The sequence below is a fragment of the Saccoglossus kowalevskii genome, chromosome 12 (assembly GCF_978046115.1).
Source record: "Saccoglossus kowalevskii chromosome 12, keSacKowa6.1, whole genome shotgun sequence".
Taxonomy (NCBI): domain Eukaryota; kingdom Metazoa; phylum Hemichordata; class Enteropneusta; family Harrimaniidae; genus Saccoglossus; species Saccoglossus kowalevskii.
The window spans coordinates 8,836,317-8,855,904 of NC_140652.1; the positions used below are offsets into that span (position 1 = coordinate 8,836,317).

Below are 19,588 nucleotides of genomic sequence, written 5' to 3' on the forward strand. Positions count from 1 at the left end.
CCAGCTGATAACAGAGGCATCTGTATATACTGGTTTGGGGCATTGTTTGGCTCACATTGGTTTTATGGAAGTTGGCCAAATAAATGTATACACAGCATAACATTTTTGGAACTCTTTCCCATCGTACTGGCAATTGAGGAATGGGGTGATCTCATGTCTAACCAGGCAATTTTGTTTCTGTCAGGCAATGCTGCAGTGGTGAATATAATAACAGACAATCAAGTAAAGATAAGGACATTATAAGTCTTGTTAGAAGAATGGTATTAGTTTGTCTCCGATGCAACGTCAGGTTTAAGGCAAAACATATTCCGGAAAAATGTAATGAATTGGCAGATTCTCTTTCCCGACTTCAGGTCAGGAAATTTCAACAGCTGGCACCATGGTTAGATCAGTGGCCAGCCCCTATTCCAAAGGGTACATGGAAGAAATTCAGTGGTGAATGACGGAAATGATGAAGTCAGCATTGGCCCCATCAACACTGTGTTCCGAGCTTGACAGGCGTTATCACGTCAAGCATTACACATGGAATTTAACTTTGCCAGTCAGTGAATCCATGATAGCCATGTTTTTTTTACAGACATGCACATGCACGGGTTCTCGGCAAGTACAATCGCCACCACTGCGTCAGCAATTAGTTATTTACATAAGCTACAGAGGTGTAAAAATCTGACAGATAAATTACTAAACAACCATGCGTAAACAAACTCCGGCTATAGGCGTTTAACAATATCACTCTCCATTTTGCCTGCCCTTGTTGACGCTTTACATACATTGTCAGATCATTTTAAAGCACTATTTCTGTTCATGTTCTATGCATGCACACGCATCGGGGAGATAACTTTTACTACCAAAGATAGTGTTTCACATATATTGCAATTACACGACATTGCCAATTTGCAGTCGGGGTGCTGTGTACATAGTCCTTTGAAAGTTACCTTCACCAAATACAAGCATGGCTATCCCCCCTCAGGTCGTTGTTATTGGTTTTCAACGGCTCCCTTACTGTCCAATTGCAGCGGTCTCCATTTTTTTGCTGTTAAGGGGGCAAAACCCTGCCCCCTCTGTTCTCTACACCAGATCAAAAACCTATAAAACGCGAATACTCATGCTTAAATTCAATACAGGGCAACATTTTGTGGCTTGTCTGATGCACAAATCAGAAGTCTGAGAAGGTGAAAATCGGATGCATTTAAACTGTACACCCGTCAATATGTACAGTTTTAGTCTAGCTACTAGCATGGGTAGTAGTTGTTTTCCTATATCATGGTTGGACCAGCATGGGCAGCCCTTGCGTCAACCCTGGGTGTTAGGTATCTCCGCATTTTTGAAGAAACGTTTTCTACATAGTTTTGGTGTGGGGCTGACTGGTGTGTCTGGTGGCATGATTTTGGGCGTTGGGAAACGTGGAAATCAAACTCCAATTTATACTAATAAAATCAATCACACGATTCCTAGTAACTACAACTACTACAACAACGACGACAAAGACTTATTTATCTTAACTTCTATACCTTCCTTTCATTTAATTAAAGACACCAACATTACTGTGAAAGGTACAACAATACATTTTCGAACGTTCTGAATAATTTACAAGACGACATTAAATAAAACATTAATCGCTCTGTTTAAGTGAGAGGTATAGCCAATTTTTAGTCGGTAAAATCTGCTATGAGGTAATGATTGTGCAGAATAGCCATTATCCCATTATGAGCCGTAGTGTCGGCAAAGGATATTCAAATTAAAATAACCTGATATAATGTTTAATCATGTGTAGTCAACACCGTCTCAACATGAATACCACAAAATTTAACCTAACGCTTTAACCTGATTCTATACCATAAAGCTACGAAAGATGACAAATACAAATTTAGAACAGCTCCACGAAAACTGCTCAAATTATATCCACTACCTCCCGGTATTCTAAAATTATCTTCTATATAATCTTCTTTATGATCTTCTATGCGAGAAAAAAACAACTTTATGTTTTCCAAACTTTATATGGAATTAGCCGTTTCATACCCTTCGGGATTATTCTTTTGCCATCTCCAGAGATCTTCAACTGAAAGCAAATGACATTGTAAAATGCGACAATGGTAACATAAGGTGAGGTGACATCATTGTAGAGTACGTGGGTGTCATAATTTCCGTTATAAAATAATTCATATGTCAATGGCCGAACAAGATCAACTATTAATTAGGTCAGCATAATTTATTTAAAATTTGTTGAGCAACAGAGAAATACGTGAACAAACAACACTATTGCAAATGGTTAACAAATGATACACTAACAGTGTACTTACACATCTCCTCATAGTTTTTTTCAGGTTTCCATCCTAATTCAGTCTGTATCAAAGTCGCGTCCGAATAACTAGATCCAACATCTCCATCTTTTCTATCAACTATTTTGTAAGGAATCTAGACAAAAAATAGGAACATTTAATTTATATATTTGTACATAATCCCATCAAACGTAATGTCATGTGATGACGTCCGCGAGGTTTGCGCATGATTTTAATGTATGATGCGCATAATTTCAAAGTTGGATGTGTAGGTTGTTCATATGGGGTGTACATAGTGTCCCTGGGATGTGCATGCTGTTTATGTGGGATACACATATAGGATGTACACAATGTTCATGTGGGATTTGCATGATGTCCATTTGTGATGTGCATGATGTCCATGTGAGGTATACGTGCCGATTCTTAGTGTGCATATATATGTGAATATCACAATCAGTGTTTGCTTACTTTTTTTCCAGATGCTTTTTCCATTCCCCTTACCATGTCTAAGACAGAACATTCTTTTCCACTACCAAGATTATAGATCTTTAATCCACCTTTGGTGGTGAACTGCTTAAGTGCTGCAATGTGCCCAAGTGCTAGGTCAACAACGTGGACATAATCTCGAACACCTATATAGACAATAATCACAAATATGTTAGTTTCCATACATATGCGAATCTTAACAGCGAAATACTGTTGCAACAAACATTTTATATGGAGTATTTAGGACAATAAATCACAGTGTATTTCACCTTTTTTCGCACAATTTCGCCTCTGTCGGCAGATGTTTTAGAACAAGGATGATGAAGGGGCCAATTTCGCAAATATTTTCTTCTACCTCGTATACTTAGACTATCGAAAGTTTCACATAACAGCATCACGGTTTCAAGACTCAAATAAATAAAGTTATTGGAATGATCATAGCAAATATCCCACTTACTAGTCCTAATACATGCAGAGTCACTTCCAGGCTAGACAAGCTATTTTACGGTAGACTTTACCTGTACCATCGTGAGTATCATAGTCGCCACCAAAAACACTTAAATGTGGTTTTCTACCAATTGCGACCTGTGCTACATACGACATAAGATTTGTGGCTCGAGGATCCTCGCCTATTAAACCAGATTTATGGGAACCAACTGGATTAAAATATCGAAAAAGAATGATATTCCAATTCTAGAAGACAATATATATATATATATATATATATATATATATATATATATATGAAATTGACTGGTTTAATTTCACAGTTTGCATATTAACCTGTTTAGTTTAATGTCACAGTTTGCATATTACCCTGATTGGTTTAAAGTTATATATTGAATATGAACTTGATTGAGTTAATGTTACGGTTTGCATATGAATTTATTGTTATAATTCAATATCCACTTCACTAGTCAGAACAATTGATACAAGTGTCAATCAATATTTCATCTTCTGCTAGCGACATGCTAAATATAAAGGGGACAAGAGGGGAAAGCATAACTCAATCAAAAACCGTGAAACCTATCTAAACTAAAACAAACCGTAGAAGGATAATAAATAATTTAGTTGACAAGTATATAATATACTTTATAGAGGGTCCTTATAATTTATATGGATTTCATCGAAATATCAATCTGTGGATTAAATGAATAGCTAAATAGTGAATAATTAAACTAAAATGCAAGACAGCAAATTCAGTAAGATGTTAGCATAAACAATTACAGCCAGTTTCACCTTCTCCGCTTTGCTGACATCTCTTAGTATTTCTTCAATGAAGTACTTTGATTTTCCATATGGGGTCAGACAACCACCGACTGCATGTTTCTCGTCTATAGGTAGGTATTGTGGAGTACCATAAACTGACCCTGAACTTGAAAACATGAGATTACTGACTCCATGTTCTTTCATACACTAATTAACAAAATGATAAAAAAAGATGTTATAGCACTGTGGTGATGTCAGTTCCAGTCGGCACGAGTTCTTGGTAACAGACCATATGACGAATCTGTTGTCATTCTTTGTTGTACTATCGCTTTACCATGACAATGTGTGATGAAATAATTGATTGTCCTGGAATCCAGGCCCGAACATATACCAATGCTCTTTTCAATATAACCACATAATGTATGGTGAGTCTAAAATGGTCAGATGTCGTACATGGCCCTGTTGTTAACACGGCAGGAATAGTTTGTTTAGTTATTTTGGGTAAATGTGTATAACGACCGATTTTCACTTCACTGTGGTTATTAAATGGCAAAGCTGTGCTATCGGGAAAACTCTTCGTGTCAAAGGAATCAAGTAATAAATTTTAATTTAATTTCCCTCTTGTTTCTGCAACTTTTTGACAGAGTATAATATAATATATTCATTAAATGTTGTGTTTCTGAGAATTGCCACCCTCTAGGTACTATACCACTATTATTGCCACTGTTTTCTCATGACCGCCTGCTTACCTCTACAATATTGAGAGTTCCAAACACATTCACTTTATAAAATTCTATTGGCATGTTAATTGACTCTCTCATGGCTTTCAGTCCAGCCAAGTGTATAACAGCATAGAATGAATACTGTGATGGAAATGTGAAATTAAATCAGTATGGTACAATGTATGTGTACACGTGTGTTAATAACTTAACAAAACATTACAATGAATTTAGGAGGGATCTTAATTATTTGTGTGACACTACATATGGCACCGACTCTAAGACGAGCTCAGTAGAAGAATGTTCTACATAATAAAACATGAGGTGCTTAATATTTGACAAGCAAAAATAGTCACACATACTTATGTAAATTTAATTTAAAATTTCCTTGTATATATATAGTTTCTGTAATTTTGTTTTCTTGTTTTTTTCTTGGCTATATTAGCAACAATGTGAAACGATATTTTCCGAGTTATTGTCCAATTGATTGATGTAAAGTCAAATCTAATTCATCTATAATCATTATCACATTTTCGTATGTATGATCAAATACAATTGCAATATATATACAGGCAAATCAGTACGTTACAATGAGACCCATAGTGTTCCAATCATCGTCATGGAATCCCACACTAACTGTGAATGATTAAATTTAGAATAATTAAAAAATGAAACCTGCCTTGGCAAAAAGATCATCTAGTGCAGATTTATTTAAAATATCAATATCATAATATATAAGCTGTTTATCGACGATCTTTTCCATTCTTTCAATAACAACTGGTCTCCCATTGTCAGTAGCTGGAATAAATATGGAAACAATAAAAATTGAAACGAAATTACGAAATGGGAATACGGTCATATACATGTGAAATTTGTACAGCAAACAATCAACAGCATAGTAATTATGATCATTTTCAGAACCGTCAAATGAAAAAAAAATGTCACAGTAGCCCTATCGGCAATTTAAAGTCTATTGTCTCCATTACTTTTTAACGTTAAACATAGCAAGAGTATGGTGTTAACATTTACCTGTACAATTTCTCGAGAGTAACAGAAATATCCATTTATCTATGAGGGAGAAGTGCTGTCCATTGAAAGTTTTCTGTATTGTGTGTGTGTATAAATAGTGTCCATACTATTTACTTCGAGTCATCGACATACCTTTAACAGCATTGGCAAATATGTCTATAATAACGGGAGTGTATCCAGCATTGACCAGCTCTACCACAATATGACTACCAATATAACCCACTCCGCCAGTCACTAATATGTATGTAACATCGGACATTTTGATCTACAAACAATCAAAGTTATGAATTCATGGATATTTGTAACTATTACACGTCACATAGGAGGTCGTTGTGTCTGCAGCGCACTCTAAGGCGGGGAGTACAGAAACAAACTACGGTAACAAGGTAACCAGCAACTCCATGATATAATGCATGAAATAACAATGAATAATATTGTACATAAACAAAAACAACAGCGAGTAACATCAACGAATATATACCAACAGATTAGTGACTATGAAATGTGAACCTAGCTCAATTACAAGTGCATTTTCCAAAGTAAAGTTGTTGGTAAAGTTGTTGGCAGTCCCGATCAAGCAAAATAAACTAGAAATAGCTCGGACAAAACAGATGCTACGTGGTTAGGCTCATTGCTATGTGAAAAACGAAACCACTCGAGTGTTTGAATATTCGGCATATTTATTTTGTGTGATATGAACGAAGCTGCAAAAAGTAACTTTGAACTTTAAATAATAAAACAGAAACGCGTTTCAATATTTAGAAACCAAGATTTAAGTTGTATGGGCTGAATTTATTTAGCTACTATCATTTATTTTTTCTCATGGTGTACTCGATCATTCCAGACACAGTAACTAAACTATTTAACCAAGTACTGCCATAAGGTTTAGGCTGTACAATTATTTATTAAAAGTGGAAAATTGAAAAGATGACTGGTGTACTTTTGTGGGGAGCAATCTGAAACAATTACACGCATGTTGTCATAGAAATATATTAAAAAACTATCAGTATCAATATATTCATTTCGCCACAAGTTACTTTGTTTGGAGACTTGAACATGACCGATGTTTAAATATGCGCTAGAGATTGGAAAATAAATTATATTTAATTGTTGTAAAGAAAATAATACTTTACTTTTCCTTATTTGTATATGTTTTATCAAAAATTGTTTTTTCAGTGAAGCAATCCTTGATATTAAGAAGTATCTATAATTTGTCATGGGAATAGGAAATGATGTTAAAATGCACACAGGCGAAACATGTTATTTTAACTCCATTTTTTAGATCGAATTTCTCAGTCCGAAGTGAGCACGATAACCCCGTAGTTATTATTCTTATTTGCTTCCTAATTTAACTGTATCATAGACAAATACAGCTAACCAAGACGTGATAACTCTCACGCTTCGCAATCACGCAACAATTGGACAGAATACAATGTGGATAAAAACTACTCGCTCAGATCAACATGCTCCGACACAAATCACCACTCTGTAGCTATTTTAGAATCTAAACCGTTAACTTTTAGACAATCAATAAATAGCCACCAAACACTCCGGACAATTCGATATTTTCACCCAAAAAATGAAGATTATTAACTGAAATTCTAATGTCACTTCATAAGGAATTAAACCACGGAATGGGTGAAATATCACGGGAAAATCCCTTATATGAAGATACACAACTCTATGCAGCAAACTACGGGAGTTTCAGTGGAAATTAAACCACGATATCCTGTACACAAATGAAATGTTATTCCATATGTTCACCATTAGTATCGTCAGATTTATGCTCATTTTGTCATGGTACCACCGAGAACCTAGTGCATCGTTTTGTTGAATGCGGGTCTATTAAAGTCCTCTGAACATCAATTTTTAATCTATGGGGAACAAAACTAGGATGCCCAAGAACATTGTCAGCAAAACAGATTATATTAGGAGACAAGGACTTCTCCCCTCTACTAAACCATATCATTATAATTGTTAAAAGAAATATCTATACGTGTACATTAAAAAAGGAACTACCATGCTTTAATCTCATAAAATCTGACATACGTTACCCGCAAAAGATAGAGTTAGAAATTTCAAAAAGAAGACATACAATGTCTATTTTCCTGTACAAGTGGGGAAACATTAATTGTTGATGGGTATGCAGTGTCTATTTTGTATGGGTTATATTAGCTGTGACATTTGTTGTATATTGACATTGTGCTGTAACTAATTTCTATTGTATGCAATAAAGAAGGATAGAAAAAAAAGGTACACAACAAAGATGCGAAACTGTATAAACAACAAACGCGAAAAGTTCAAATTTACATTTGAGTACCATTTACAGTGTAAAAGAACGGACACACGAGTGATACCCGACTTTTCAAATAATAAGATGACTATCGGCACTTCAAATAATGTGTTATCACAACAATGTGAATGTAGTATAGAACAATCTCAAAGACAATCCCACAAATGTTGCCCACAAGCAATAGCATACACTCTAAACACGCCGTCCCTCAACCTCTCCAATCATGCTACAACACAGCACTCTTCCAACCCGCGATAACTATAAGAATTTTTCTTCACAATTTCCTGTTCAGATCTAACGTTGCCCAGTAGTTGAGATAGTTGGAAGACCCGCCTATAGACGGGTCCGGGCAGTGTAAGTACACATGACGCGTTTTCTCAGTCCCGTTAATAGTGCCGTCACACCATAACGTTTTGGTCAGCGCTCTCTGAACGTTCCAATCGTCCAATTTCCGAGCGTTCTGTAACGAGGTAGACACATCCAGCGTTCGATTAACGAGTGCCTTAACGTATGACTAGCGTGTTCCTAACGCACGAGGAGCGTGTAATGAGCGACCAGGTAAGATACCCCTGGAAATCATTTACGTGTGCTAACGTGTCACTAGCGCGCGACGAACGACTTTTAAACTTTAAGTGAGCGTGTTGAGCGTGTATCTAACGTGTGAATAACGAACGAATAGTTTAGGTCGTTAATTTGACGTTAGTCGCACGCTTTAGTGCGCTAGGGGTACGTTCAGCGGTCGTTGACAGGTCGCTAGTGAGTTGTTCACTGCAAAGCGAGCGATTCGTAACAACTAGGTAACGCTAGAGCAACGACCGACTAACGATTGTTGAACGCGTCGAACGTTAGCAAAACGATCGAAGAACGTTATTTAACGTTTAACAGCGTTTAAAAATAAACGTTTAAGAACCCTGGTCTCAAATGAGAACTTTTGTGAATGTTCAAAACTTTTTTTGGGGATCAGCATTCTCCGCCGATTCCCGACGATCAGCAACGATTACCAATGTTCACTAGCGTTCTCACGGCGCTCTTCTGGCGCTGTCACAGCGACTTTGGGCGACTACCAACGTTTCATCAAACGCCAGAGAACGCTAGCCAGAACGTCATGGTGTGACTGCCCCTTAAGAGCGAGCATTTACTAGTTTTACTAGATTTACTAGTACGCGCGAGTTATATGCGCACTCTCGTATTCGCAGTACCTACTACTCTCAGTACTAAGGCAAAATCGCCTCATATTGTACGAAAACGAATCCTTGACATAACAAAACAACGACCACGCGTGAATCTCTATTCACCATAACCAACGCTATGTTCGATTTGCATTTAGCGCTAACGTGGTTATAACATGGTTTGTTTTTCCATGGTTATAACAAATCAGATAAGGATACACTCTCCATAGGCAGAGTGTAAGGCATGTAAATCCCGTAATTTAACGTATGTTGTCACAATGACCAGGCTTGTGTTTAGAGAATCGATTATACTGTTGTTTAACCTCAAACAACTAAAAAACAACTAACAACAACTAACTGACGAACGTGCGTCTCGGCTACGCTGGTGGCTCACGCTTTGCCGAATTTTGCCGAATGGCGATTACACACATCGGGAATCCTCGGCCTTGCGTGCATTTCAGTCATTCTCTGTACTCCGTTCAGATCAGATCACCCGGAAACAAGAGAATTTTACGTTGAGTTACCGAATAATATATTTTTTTAGTCAAAATTGACCATATTTTAAGAACGTAACGATTATTTGAATGTATAGACTATCTTCATAGTAATGTTCTTGAATGTATATTTAAGAAAAAAGAACGACTTTTACCGGAACATGGCATTTTTCCCGATAGTTACTCGATTTTTCTAGAATAGTTCACGTTGTTATGTTTACAGCAAAGCTGGTCTTATGTTATTATTATGTTATTTCATTTTGCCGATATGTATTGAAAGCTATTGAAAATACGATACATCAGATTTATTTCCACTGCCATTTAGTTTGACCTGCAACTGAATTCTATACTTTGTTTTATTGTGTCCGCACCTACTTTATGAATGCCTCTGGGTCCGCGAGGATCACTAACGTGAAGAAAATATGAAACTTCGCGTCACTAGCTGTTGCAACAAGTCGTGCGTTATCGCGTGACTTCGCGGACAATTCCCTTTCCCCCCAATTGTTTATAAGATGAAAACGCAAAATTAAACACGAGACAAAAGATATAAAGAGTCTGTTTAATAGTCACTGAGATTTAACCATAGACAGTATAGTAGGATGGTTTAACACAGCAAAGGAATTTGAATAAATTAGCTGTGCGATACGCCATGTTGTTAAAGTTAGCACGTACTTTAGGTGAAATTACTAGGTTGTGTCACCTTTTACGAGATAGTAACGTTATAAGAGTCCTCATAGATCAGATACCTGTATATGTATAAAATCTGATTGAAATGGTGTAAATTTGGTAATTAATTATCTGTTTATCCACAGCCAAATACACAGAAAACTTTCCTGGCGTTTTTACGGCAATTAATATTTTTCTATCGCGACTACTGAAAATGTCATTGTAAAATGGACTAAAAATGACGTTCAAGCAAGCAGATGACTGTGAGTTCTGGTCATAAGATCATGTATAATTTCATGAAATTAAGTTCATTTAGTTCGACGGACTATATCTCCAGAACTATATGCCCCTTACAAATTCAGAGACCAAATTTCAAAGATCATTATCTTATAAACACTGAAAAAACGAACTGATCGAACAAAAAGAAACAGCCAATCCCTCGTAAACACCCTATTTGTAGGAGGTTCGCGGGAATGTCCGTAACTTAATCCCCTGAGCAAACATTGACACGAAAACAACACGATCATATTTTCCTATATCTCAGCTTTCTAAAAAAACATATACATTGCCATAGCTACATACTTAATAACAGGCAGGCAAAGTCCTAATGAAACTAGTCCTCAATGATTTTGTAGACAACTATCTATATTCATTCAAATGCATCATGATTTCTAAACTAAACGTCATGTCTACATCTTGTTTATTGAAAACATTTCTTGAGTGTGAATTCATATTTTCACTATATCACGTTATTATGGTCAACATGAAGCAGAGTTATTATGGGATGATTACTAAACCACCTCATTGTACTAGTATTTTGTTTAACTGATTAAAGTGCAACTAAACCTTTATTTCAATGTAAAATTTGTTTTGTTTGGAAATTAGGCAAATCAAATTACAAGATGTGTCAAACATACAACGGTAGATCAGATATTTCTATGAAGTATTGTGATTGTGTGAAATCGAGCAATCATATTGGAATTGATTAGATCAGGTATGTAATCAAAACAGAGGGTATGTAAAACGTGGTATCATAAATAATTCCGTGATATCAATGTAAACAAGCTGTGGCGACATACCTCCTTAATAGGAAGGTTTGAACGATATTCATTTGCTAGACCACTATACAAGTATATGGATAATATCTCTAACTTACAGGTCAATCTGGATCCAGAGTTTCGCGTGTTGTCGCCCAGTCGACGGTCATATGAAGGCCTGGTTTGTTTCACCGCTCAGTAAATAATATATTTGAAATATTACTATATTTGACGTACCAGTATAAATCGAAAAAAATGGCGATTTAAAAGGAAACCGCGGATGTGACTGACGTCAATTTTTCATAATTGAGGGAAACACTAATTATTTATACTTCTTTTTATTCTTCCCTTCGTTTTGTGGCTCCAAACAAATCTAACGACTAAGAAAAAATATATTAGAATACACAAAAACGCATAATGTATATTCTATATAAATGTTAATGCAACTTTATATATAACTATATATTTCAATATCTCAAAGCTTTGCTCTAGTCATATGGTGAAAACAAAATATATAGTGTCTTAAAAAGACATTTTTGTTGTTCAGAAAGATTGAACATTGACTATTTTAGTGGGTTTTTACGAGTAAATGTTTTCTCGTTGTGGTCTATGTAAACCGCTGCTAAAATGGCATCTATTATGTCGTGTATTGTATTACTATTTTACTCAAATATTGAATTCACAATGATCCAAAAATGTTCACATACTTTTGACTAATACTATTTGAAGTTTAAAATCATGTTTTTCGATTAGTTATAGTAAATAAAGCAAAACAAAATAGAAATACAGAGGATAATATCAAAAAATAAATAAACGAATGAACTCAAAAATTAGAACAGGAACAGATGACAAAGCAATAAATGCGGTTCACAGCGAGTTAGATAAAGTTGAGATTAAGTTTGGAGAACTTGATAAATATAAAACCGACGGGATTGAACAAAGTGGTAAAAGTAGTCCGTACAGTCAATTTAACAGCAAGTAAAAAAAAATCATGCGAGGGCTTACTCACCATTGATGACTGTATAAAGTCTCTAAAATCATTGGCGTCATATACACCACCGATTAATGACGGGGTTGTGACCCATATGGTGAATATATTTATTATTTATAGTTAACTTTATCACTCACAGAAACAAGCGGTAATTACTCTTAATAGAAACAAATATAGACAGAACGGTTTTGAAAAATTGGAGAACATTTCTCTATTGAATGCATCTTATAAAATTGAATCCAAGTCATTTTCCAGCACAATTTCGAAAGTATTGCCGTATATAATACACCACAATCAAACTGGCTATATTAAAGGTAAATATATCGATGAAAGTGTACATACGGATTTGCGCGCGATGGATTATACTAAAATTCTAAATATTACAGGTATCGCTGTTTCAGTGAAATTTGAGAAAGATTATGATTCCCTTGTGCGGATTTTTATATTAGCAGCATTGGAGAAATGTATAATCGGGTCATCTTTTATTCATAGGGACTAAATTCTTTACATCTAGCTATTTTAAGATAGGACGACGAAAATAACAAGGAGATCATTCATCGCTTTTTCTTTTTGTTACCACAGTAGACTGGCATTTTCGAACAAGCCCGGAAAAAACAGAAGCTACTCGGCTGGGAACATATGTGCAAAATTCGAATATTACGCATATTTGTTTATAATATGCACGAAGCTGCTAAAAATAATATTGAACATAAAATAATAAAGCAAAAACAGATATTTGAGTTGTATGGGATGGAATTATTCAGCTAAAACATTTATTATTTCTCATGCTATGCTATACTATTTTGTATAACTTTCAGGTTTTAAATTATTTTTTAAAAGTGGAAAAATGGAAAATATGACTATGTACTCTTTGTGGGGAGCATTTTGGAATAGACAGTAGAACGCTCCTTGAAATATATTCAAAACTAGTGGTTCAAAAATATCGGTATCAACATAACCATTCAGCCACTATGTTTGGAGACTTGAATGTAAGTGCAATATTTAAATATGCGTTAGTGATTGGAAAACAAAATTTATATTTCATTGTAGTAAAGAAAATAGAAAATATGACTTTACTTTTTATTATTTTTATAGGTTTTTACATAAGATATTTTTTTCAATGTAACAGTTATAAATATCAACAAGTATAATTTATTGACCCGGTGTCACCAAACCAAAAGTTAGAGATATTAAGATTTATCTGCGCCATAGGAAATACTGGTAAAATGTACACAGGTGAAACATGTTATTTTCACTCAATTTTTCTAGATCAAATTTCACCGAGCTGACTACGATAACCCCATAGTTATTATTTGTATTGTCTTCATCACTTTAACTGTATCATAAGAAATTACAGCTAAACAAGCCGTGGTACCTCTCACGTTTCGCAATCGATATTTTCACCGAAAAGATGAAGAATTAACTGAAATTCCGCGGCACCGCATATAACGGATTATTACAGCGTAAATGTAGCATAGCACAATATGGAAGACAGAGCTATGTCAGAATCCCACAAATGTTGCCAAAAACAGCCAAGAGCAATAGCACACGACACTCTATTCCTCAACCCCTTCACTCATGCTAAAACCCAACAATACATTCCCCAACGATAAACACTTTTTCTCCCCAATTTCCTGCTCAGATCTGACGTTGCCCAGTAGTTGAGATAGTTGGAAGACCCGCCTACAGACGGGCCCGGACAGTGTACTTACATGACGCGTTTTCTCAGTCCCGTTTGAAGCGAGCAGGATTTACAAGTACGTGCCAGTTACATACATACACTCGTATTCGCCCAATAAACTGTGTCGGAGGTTGAAATACACCGATTACAGTTTTTAACATCGCTTATTTATAGTTTTAAATACAGTTTTAAATGCGTATTTAAATACGATTTTGCAGTTTCCTATGCTTATTATCTACTTACATTGTTTGTGCGCATTTTGGCAAAACTGTGTACGTTTGGAAAATCTGTCGTCAGTTTGTTCAAATTAGCCCACGAGCTAAATTAATAAAATAAACAATCAACTAGCCAAGGTTTTAAAATTGAATAAGTATGTCAAATGAATTTCTGCATAGGTATGTCTATGATGCACGTTTTTAGTTTATTTGGTGTACTTTGTTGAGTTCGGCGGCCTGTAAAATCTAATATTACATGTAATAACGTAAATAATCCATCGAGTTTTTACGTTTTTCTCGTAAATGCATGTTGAATGTTCTATGACATCACTTATATTGTACTTAACAAAAGAGCTCAGTCATAGGTAATTTGTATTCACTCGATCACGCTACACAAAACAAGTCAATAACTTACATACCTTACATATTTAATATTTCATGTTAAAAATATTCGGTCACCGTACTCAATAAGATAAAGTGATAATAGCTTGTTTTGTCTGTTCAAGGACATTTTACAATATTTTTAATGGGTTTTACAAGGAAATGTTTTTGTGGTAAACCGCTGCAAAAATGGCATATATTATGGGATTTATTATTTAACTGTGTTTCTCAAATATCAGATTGACATTGATCCAAAAATGTTCACATACTGTTGACTAAAACGAATAATTGTAGACAGATTTTGACACAAAATATTGTCACTGCTATATGCGCTAATATAGCATTCTACCTTAAATTCATTTATTTAGCTTATGTTGTTCATGGTTTTATCTTTGTAACGTAATTTTACTTCTATTGGCCCACTATACACTTTCGATTTTTATTAGGAGGTACTGAATATACACACTAGTTAACGAGCATACACACAAATATATATTTATTTAGCAATATGACAATTCAATTATTATGTAGACGAAGATATTTTTTCATTCAAATACACACCACTGTGCATTCGCCTGTTATGGTTTGGTGGGTCTTTTATTATTATTCATATTCTCAATTTTGAATTCTTAGGTACTATATGATTTACTTAAGAAAACGTAACATTAATCGGGTATTTCAAATACTATTAATACATACATGGCAATTCAATGATTATGTGGACGAAGATATTTATCCATTCAAATACACACCACTGTGCATCCGTCTGTTATGGTTTGGTGGGTCTTTTATTATTATTCAAATTTTCAATTTTGAATTCTTAGGTACTATATGATTTGCTTAAGAAAACGTAACGTTAATCAGGTATTTCAAATACTATTCGGAATGGTTATCATGGATACATACCTTGAAATAGCCTCCATCACCATTTAAGAAACCACAACTATATTTCTTCTATTTTAGCACTCATTAAAAATATAAGTATTTTGCCAATGGCATAACAGTCACACTAAATTATGGCTGACGAATCATATCACATTATGTCTGTAACAAAAGATGATTTGATATCTATTTAAAAAAATAAATAATTTGCGCTATCAGAATCCACATTAATTAAACAACAACAGTATAAGTGACATTATCAATAGTAAAATCGAATTGATAACGTAGTCCGGGCTGCACAGATTGATAACATTAGGTTAGGTTTATTAAGAATGACGTCATTCGAATCGTGCCTCATGAATACGCGTGCAGGACACTTGTCATTCTAGAATAAATATTTCGCGCATCTGGCCATCAATAGATTAACATCGTGCTGACAGTGCTCCGGGAAACTCGTGTTCATACACTAGAGAGTGCACTTATTGTAACGATGTTTGATACTGAAAACTGTCTATAACGATGGGAGTTTGTATTGCTGCTTGGCGAAGCCGTATTGGTGGTTTTTCACAGCCAGTTGCATGGGAAACAGTAGAAATGCAACATAAATATGATCCATCCACTACGTGGACACCTGTCATGGATTTCAGTTACCGACTGGTATGTTCTTTGTTTGTTGTGTCAACCACAATGGTATTGGGTTTTGCACTTTCGGGCAAGCAAACGTTGAACTATATGAATCTAACAGTGTATGCCACGTTTATTAGAAGTCGAATACAAACTTTTGAAGTTATGGAAAGTTATCGGGTAATACGTCATACCGCCATTTGTTCAATGGATACGAGGGCTTGGCAGTTTGAGTTTCTGTGCTCATGAATATTCATTAATTTGTGGGTCAATACATTTTAAAAGGGGCGATATATTATTTTTGTGGGGAAGAGCTAGAAAGGGAGATCGGTAATCATTAGGGTGTCAATACAAAAGAAGGGACCATTTGGTGAGCAACCATGCTCCTCGTGTCTGTTGTTGCACGTGACCTACAGCTGTCAACTGTGTTCGTTCTTCGTCCACTTCGACTGGCTTCCATGTGAGGTAGTATTCTTGTGTTCTGACTTGAGTTTTGTCTTTTGTAGGAGTGTCCAATCCGTGATTCGTACATGCGATCTTTGAGTTCCCAGCGCACTGTCTTGTCCACTGTACCACGAGCGCCTTCACACAAGAGATAGGATTTAAGATCCTATTCATAGGAGTACTGTCTTCACTAGCATTCAAAAATGTAACTAAACATACTGGATTCGAACCAGCGATCGCTCACTTTGCTGACATAGTACAAATCAACTGAGCTATGTGGGTAGTCATGCATATCATATTTAGCTTTATTGCCAAATAGTGTTTGCGAGAAAAAAATGGGCAGGCAAGGGACTTGAACCCGGGTCCTCCTGATCACTATATTGAGTACTGACCCACAAGAACACAATATGGATTGACTGGTTGTGTTTGCATTTGATAAGAGTATATAGTATGTATATATATAGAAATACAACATATTTCTATTATTGAGTTACAATTGTCTAAAAAATTGGCAATTTTTTGTTTTTACTTGTGTAAACTATATACATGGCATAACCCGTTAGTGTACATTTTGCCAATTCGGTGTTTGCCATTTGCGTTGCCCATACCTGACCCGACCCTAAACCTAATGCCAAGACACGTTCCTGTTTATATTTTCTCAATAAGGATACTCTGTTGTGCACTGTCTGCAGGTAAGTTGCATTGATGTCAACTGATTAAACAAGTCGCGTTTAAGTAATTTCCACTATTAACAAGTGGTTAAATTGTGACAATAAATGTGTGGACAAATATTTTAGACTTATTTTGGTGTAGACAGCTCTCGTTTAATTATTTTACACCATTACAAGTTGTTAAATTGAGAGAATAAATGTGCGGACAAATATTTTAGACTTATTTTGGTGTAGACAGCTCTCGTTTAATTATTTTACACCATTACAAGTTGTTAAATTGAGAGAATAAATGTATGGACTAATATTTGAGTCTTATTTTGGTGTAAACAACTCGCGTTTGATTAATTCCCACAAATACAAGTTGTTAAATTGAGAGAATAAGTGTGTGGACAAATATTTTAGACTTATTTTGGTGTAGACAGCTCTTGTTTGATTAATTCCCACAATTATAAGTTGTTAAATTGAGAGAATAAATGTGCGGACAAATATTTTAGACTTATTTTGGTGTAGACAGCTCTCGTTTAATTATTTTACACCATTACAAGTTGTTAAATTGAGAGAATAAATGTATGGACTAATATTTGAGTCTTATTTTGGTGTAAACAACTCGCGTTTGATTAATTCCCACAAATACAAGTTGTTAAATTGAGAGAATAAGTGTGTGGACAAATATTTTAGACTTATTTTGGTGTAGACAGCTCTTGTTTGATTAATTCCCACAATTACAAGTTGTTAAATTGAGAGAATAAGTGTGCGGACAAATATTTGAGACTTATTTTGGTGTAGACAGCTCTTGTTTGATTAATTCCCACAATTACAAGTTGTTAAATTGAGAGAATAAGTGTGCGGACAAATATTTGAGACTTATTTTGGTGTAGACAACTCTCATTTAATAATTTTACACCATTACAAGTTGTTAAATTGAGAGAATAAATGTATGGACAAGCATTTGAAACTTATTTTGGTGTAGACAACTCTCATTTGATTAATTCCAACAATTACAAGTTCTTCAATTGACAGAATGAATGTATGGACAAATATTGACCATTATATTTGTGAGTAAATACCTGTTGTTTAATTAATTTCCACCTCTAAAAGGTTGTTAAATTGAGAGAATAAATGTGTGGATAAATATTTGATACTTATTTAGGTGTAAGAACTCGTGTTTGACCAACCAACTTCCACCATCGCAAGTTGTTAAAATAATGAAATAAATATACTGGTATCATTGGATATTTGATTTAATTGTGAAACTTTCTAACAAAATGTTAATTGCTGGCTTCGAACCCTCAACCAACAATTCCGCAGACACAGTATAAATTCCTCAACACCACAGAAGATATTCGTCTGTTGCCTGAATTGTTTTCGTAATATGGGGAACGCCATCGACGCTTTAACAAAACTTGACTTGGGTCTTGTTTATCTCTTGTGACTGGAAACTGTTGAACAAATTGCTCGTCGTGCAGTTTAAGACGTAAGTTATTTTATTATTTATTCATTCAGTTTTGTATGGTGGAGTTTTGTGAGGTTTATTATTTTTTCGCGACGTTCTTTGCTTACTTGTTTACGGTTCAGTTTATTTGATTTACGTTTTTACGGTAGGTCTGAGCGGGACTCGAACCCACTGTCTTTTCAAGCTAATTTTGTTTTAATTTGATGGCACGCTTGTGTACCACGCCACGACGTTGGTCATTAAGTTGTGTTACTTTTTCTAACTACTCCAGTGTTCCGATGAGTTGAACGGAAAAGCCAAAACGATTGCTCGTTTCTGATTGCTTCGGTTCCGGTGAGTGTGCATCTGGTGTGATTCGAACCCATGTCGTTTGTATTGAGCGTTTTTTTATTTCCCATGTTGGCTACGCCGTAATACGCAACCACTTCCCCGTTTTATTGTGATTTTGAGAGTGTTTAATGATGTCTTCCTCGCCCGTCACGCCATGACCCAGTTTCAATCACACGGCCATTTTGCAACAAGTGCGTGACCCTCGGCGTCACCCGACTAACTATATGATCGTTCTGTTCAACTGTTAAGCTAGGATTTATTACCGTTATTATCATTATATTGTCACATGATTTGTTTTACCTTATGTGCAATGTCTTAAGTATCTTTATTGTAATTTGTATATACCAATTCGTATATACCGAGGAAACGACCCCGATTGAAGGTCATGTATTTTGTGACGTCACCAATTCGTGTGTAGGTACGGCTTCTAGATACGTGCCACGAAATGTTTTCCATTCAACCTCTTTGGACATCTAAACTAACTATACTATGTGGTGATGTCGAATCAAACCCCGGGCCCGGTAATGAAAACAGA

At 35.4% G+C, this 19,588-nt stretch overlaps 1 protein-coding gene across 1 annotated transcript; it reads right to left on the reverse strand.

Moving 5' to 3' along the window:
* Positions 1 to 1,489: 1,489 nt before the first annotated feature.
* Positions 1,490 to 14,171, reverse strand: LOC100372594 (UDP-glucose 4-epimerase-like). The gene is made up of 9 exons (XM_085506103.1): positions 14,085 to 14,171; positions 5,855 to 5,987; positions 5,373 to 5,491; positions 4,724 to 4,837; positions 4,005 to 4,181; positions 3,284 to 3,458; positions 2,748 to 2,911; positions 2,301 to 2,415; positions 1,490 to 2,059 (listed from the first exon to the last, which is right to left on the reverse strand). Exons 2-9 carry the CDS (start codon positions 5,979 to 5,981, stop codon positions 1,995 to 1,997), a joined length of 1,056 nt encoding a protein of 351 aa, XP_085362229.1. The 5' UTR covers positions 5,982 to 5,987; positions 14,085 to 14,171; the 3' UTR covers positions 1,490 to 1,994.
* Positions 14,172 to 19,588: the final 5,417 nt, after the last annotated feature.

Excerpts from the sequence above, each read along its gene's own strand:
- LOC100372594 (XM_085506103.1), bottom strand. The coding sequence starts at position 5,981 with ATGTCCGATGTTACATACATATTAGTGACTGGCGGAGTGGGTTATATT. Across the intron at positions 4,838-5,372 it reads TAGATGATCTTTTTGCCAAG|TATTCATTCTATGCTGTTAT; the intron begins GCAGGTTTCATT and ends TTTCCATCACAG. Across the intron at positions 4,182-4,723 it reads GAACTCTCAATATTGTAGAG|TGTATGAAAGAACATGGAGT; the intron begins GTAAGCAGGCGG and ends TTTGTTAATTAG.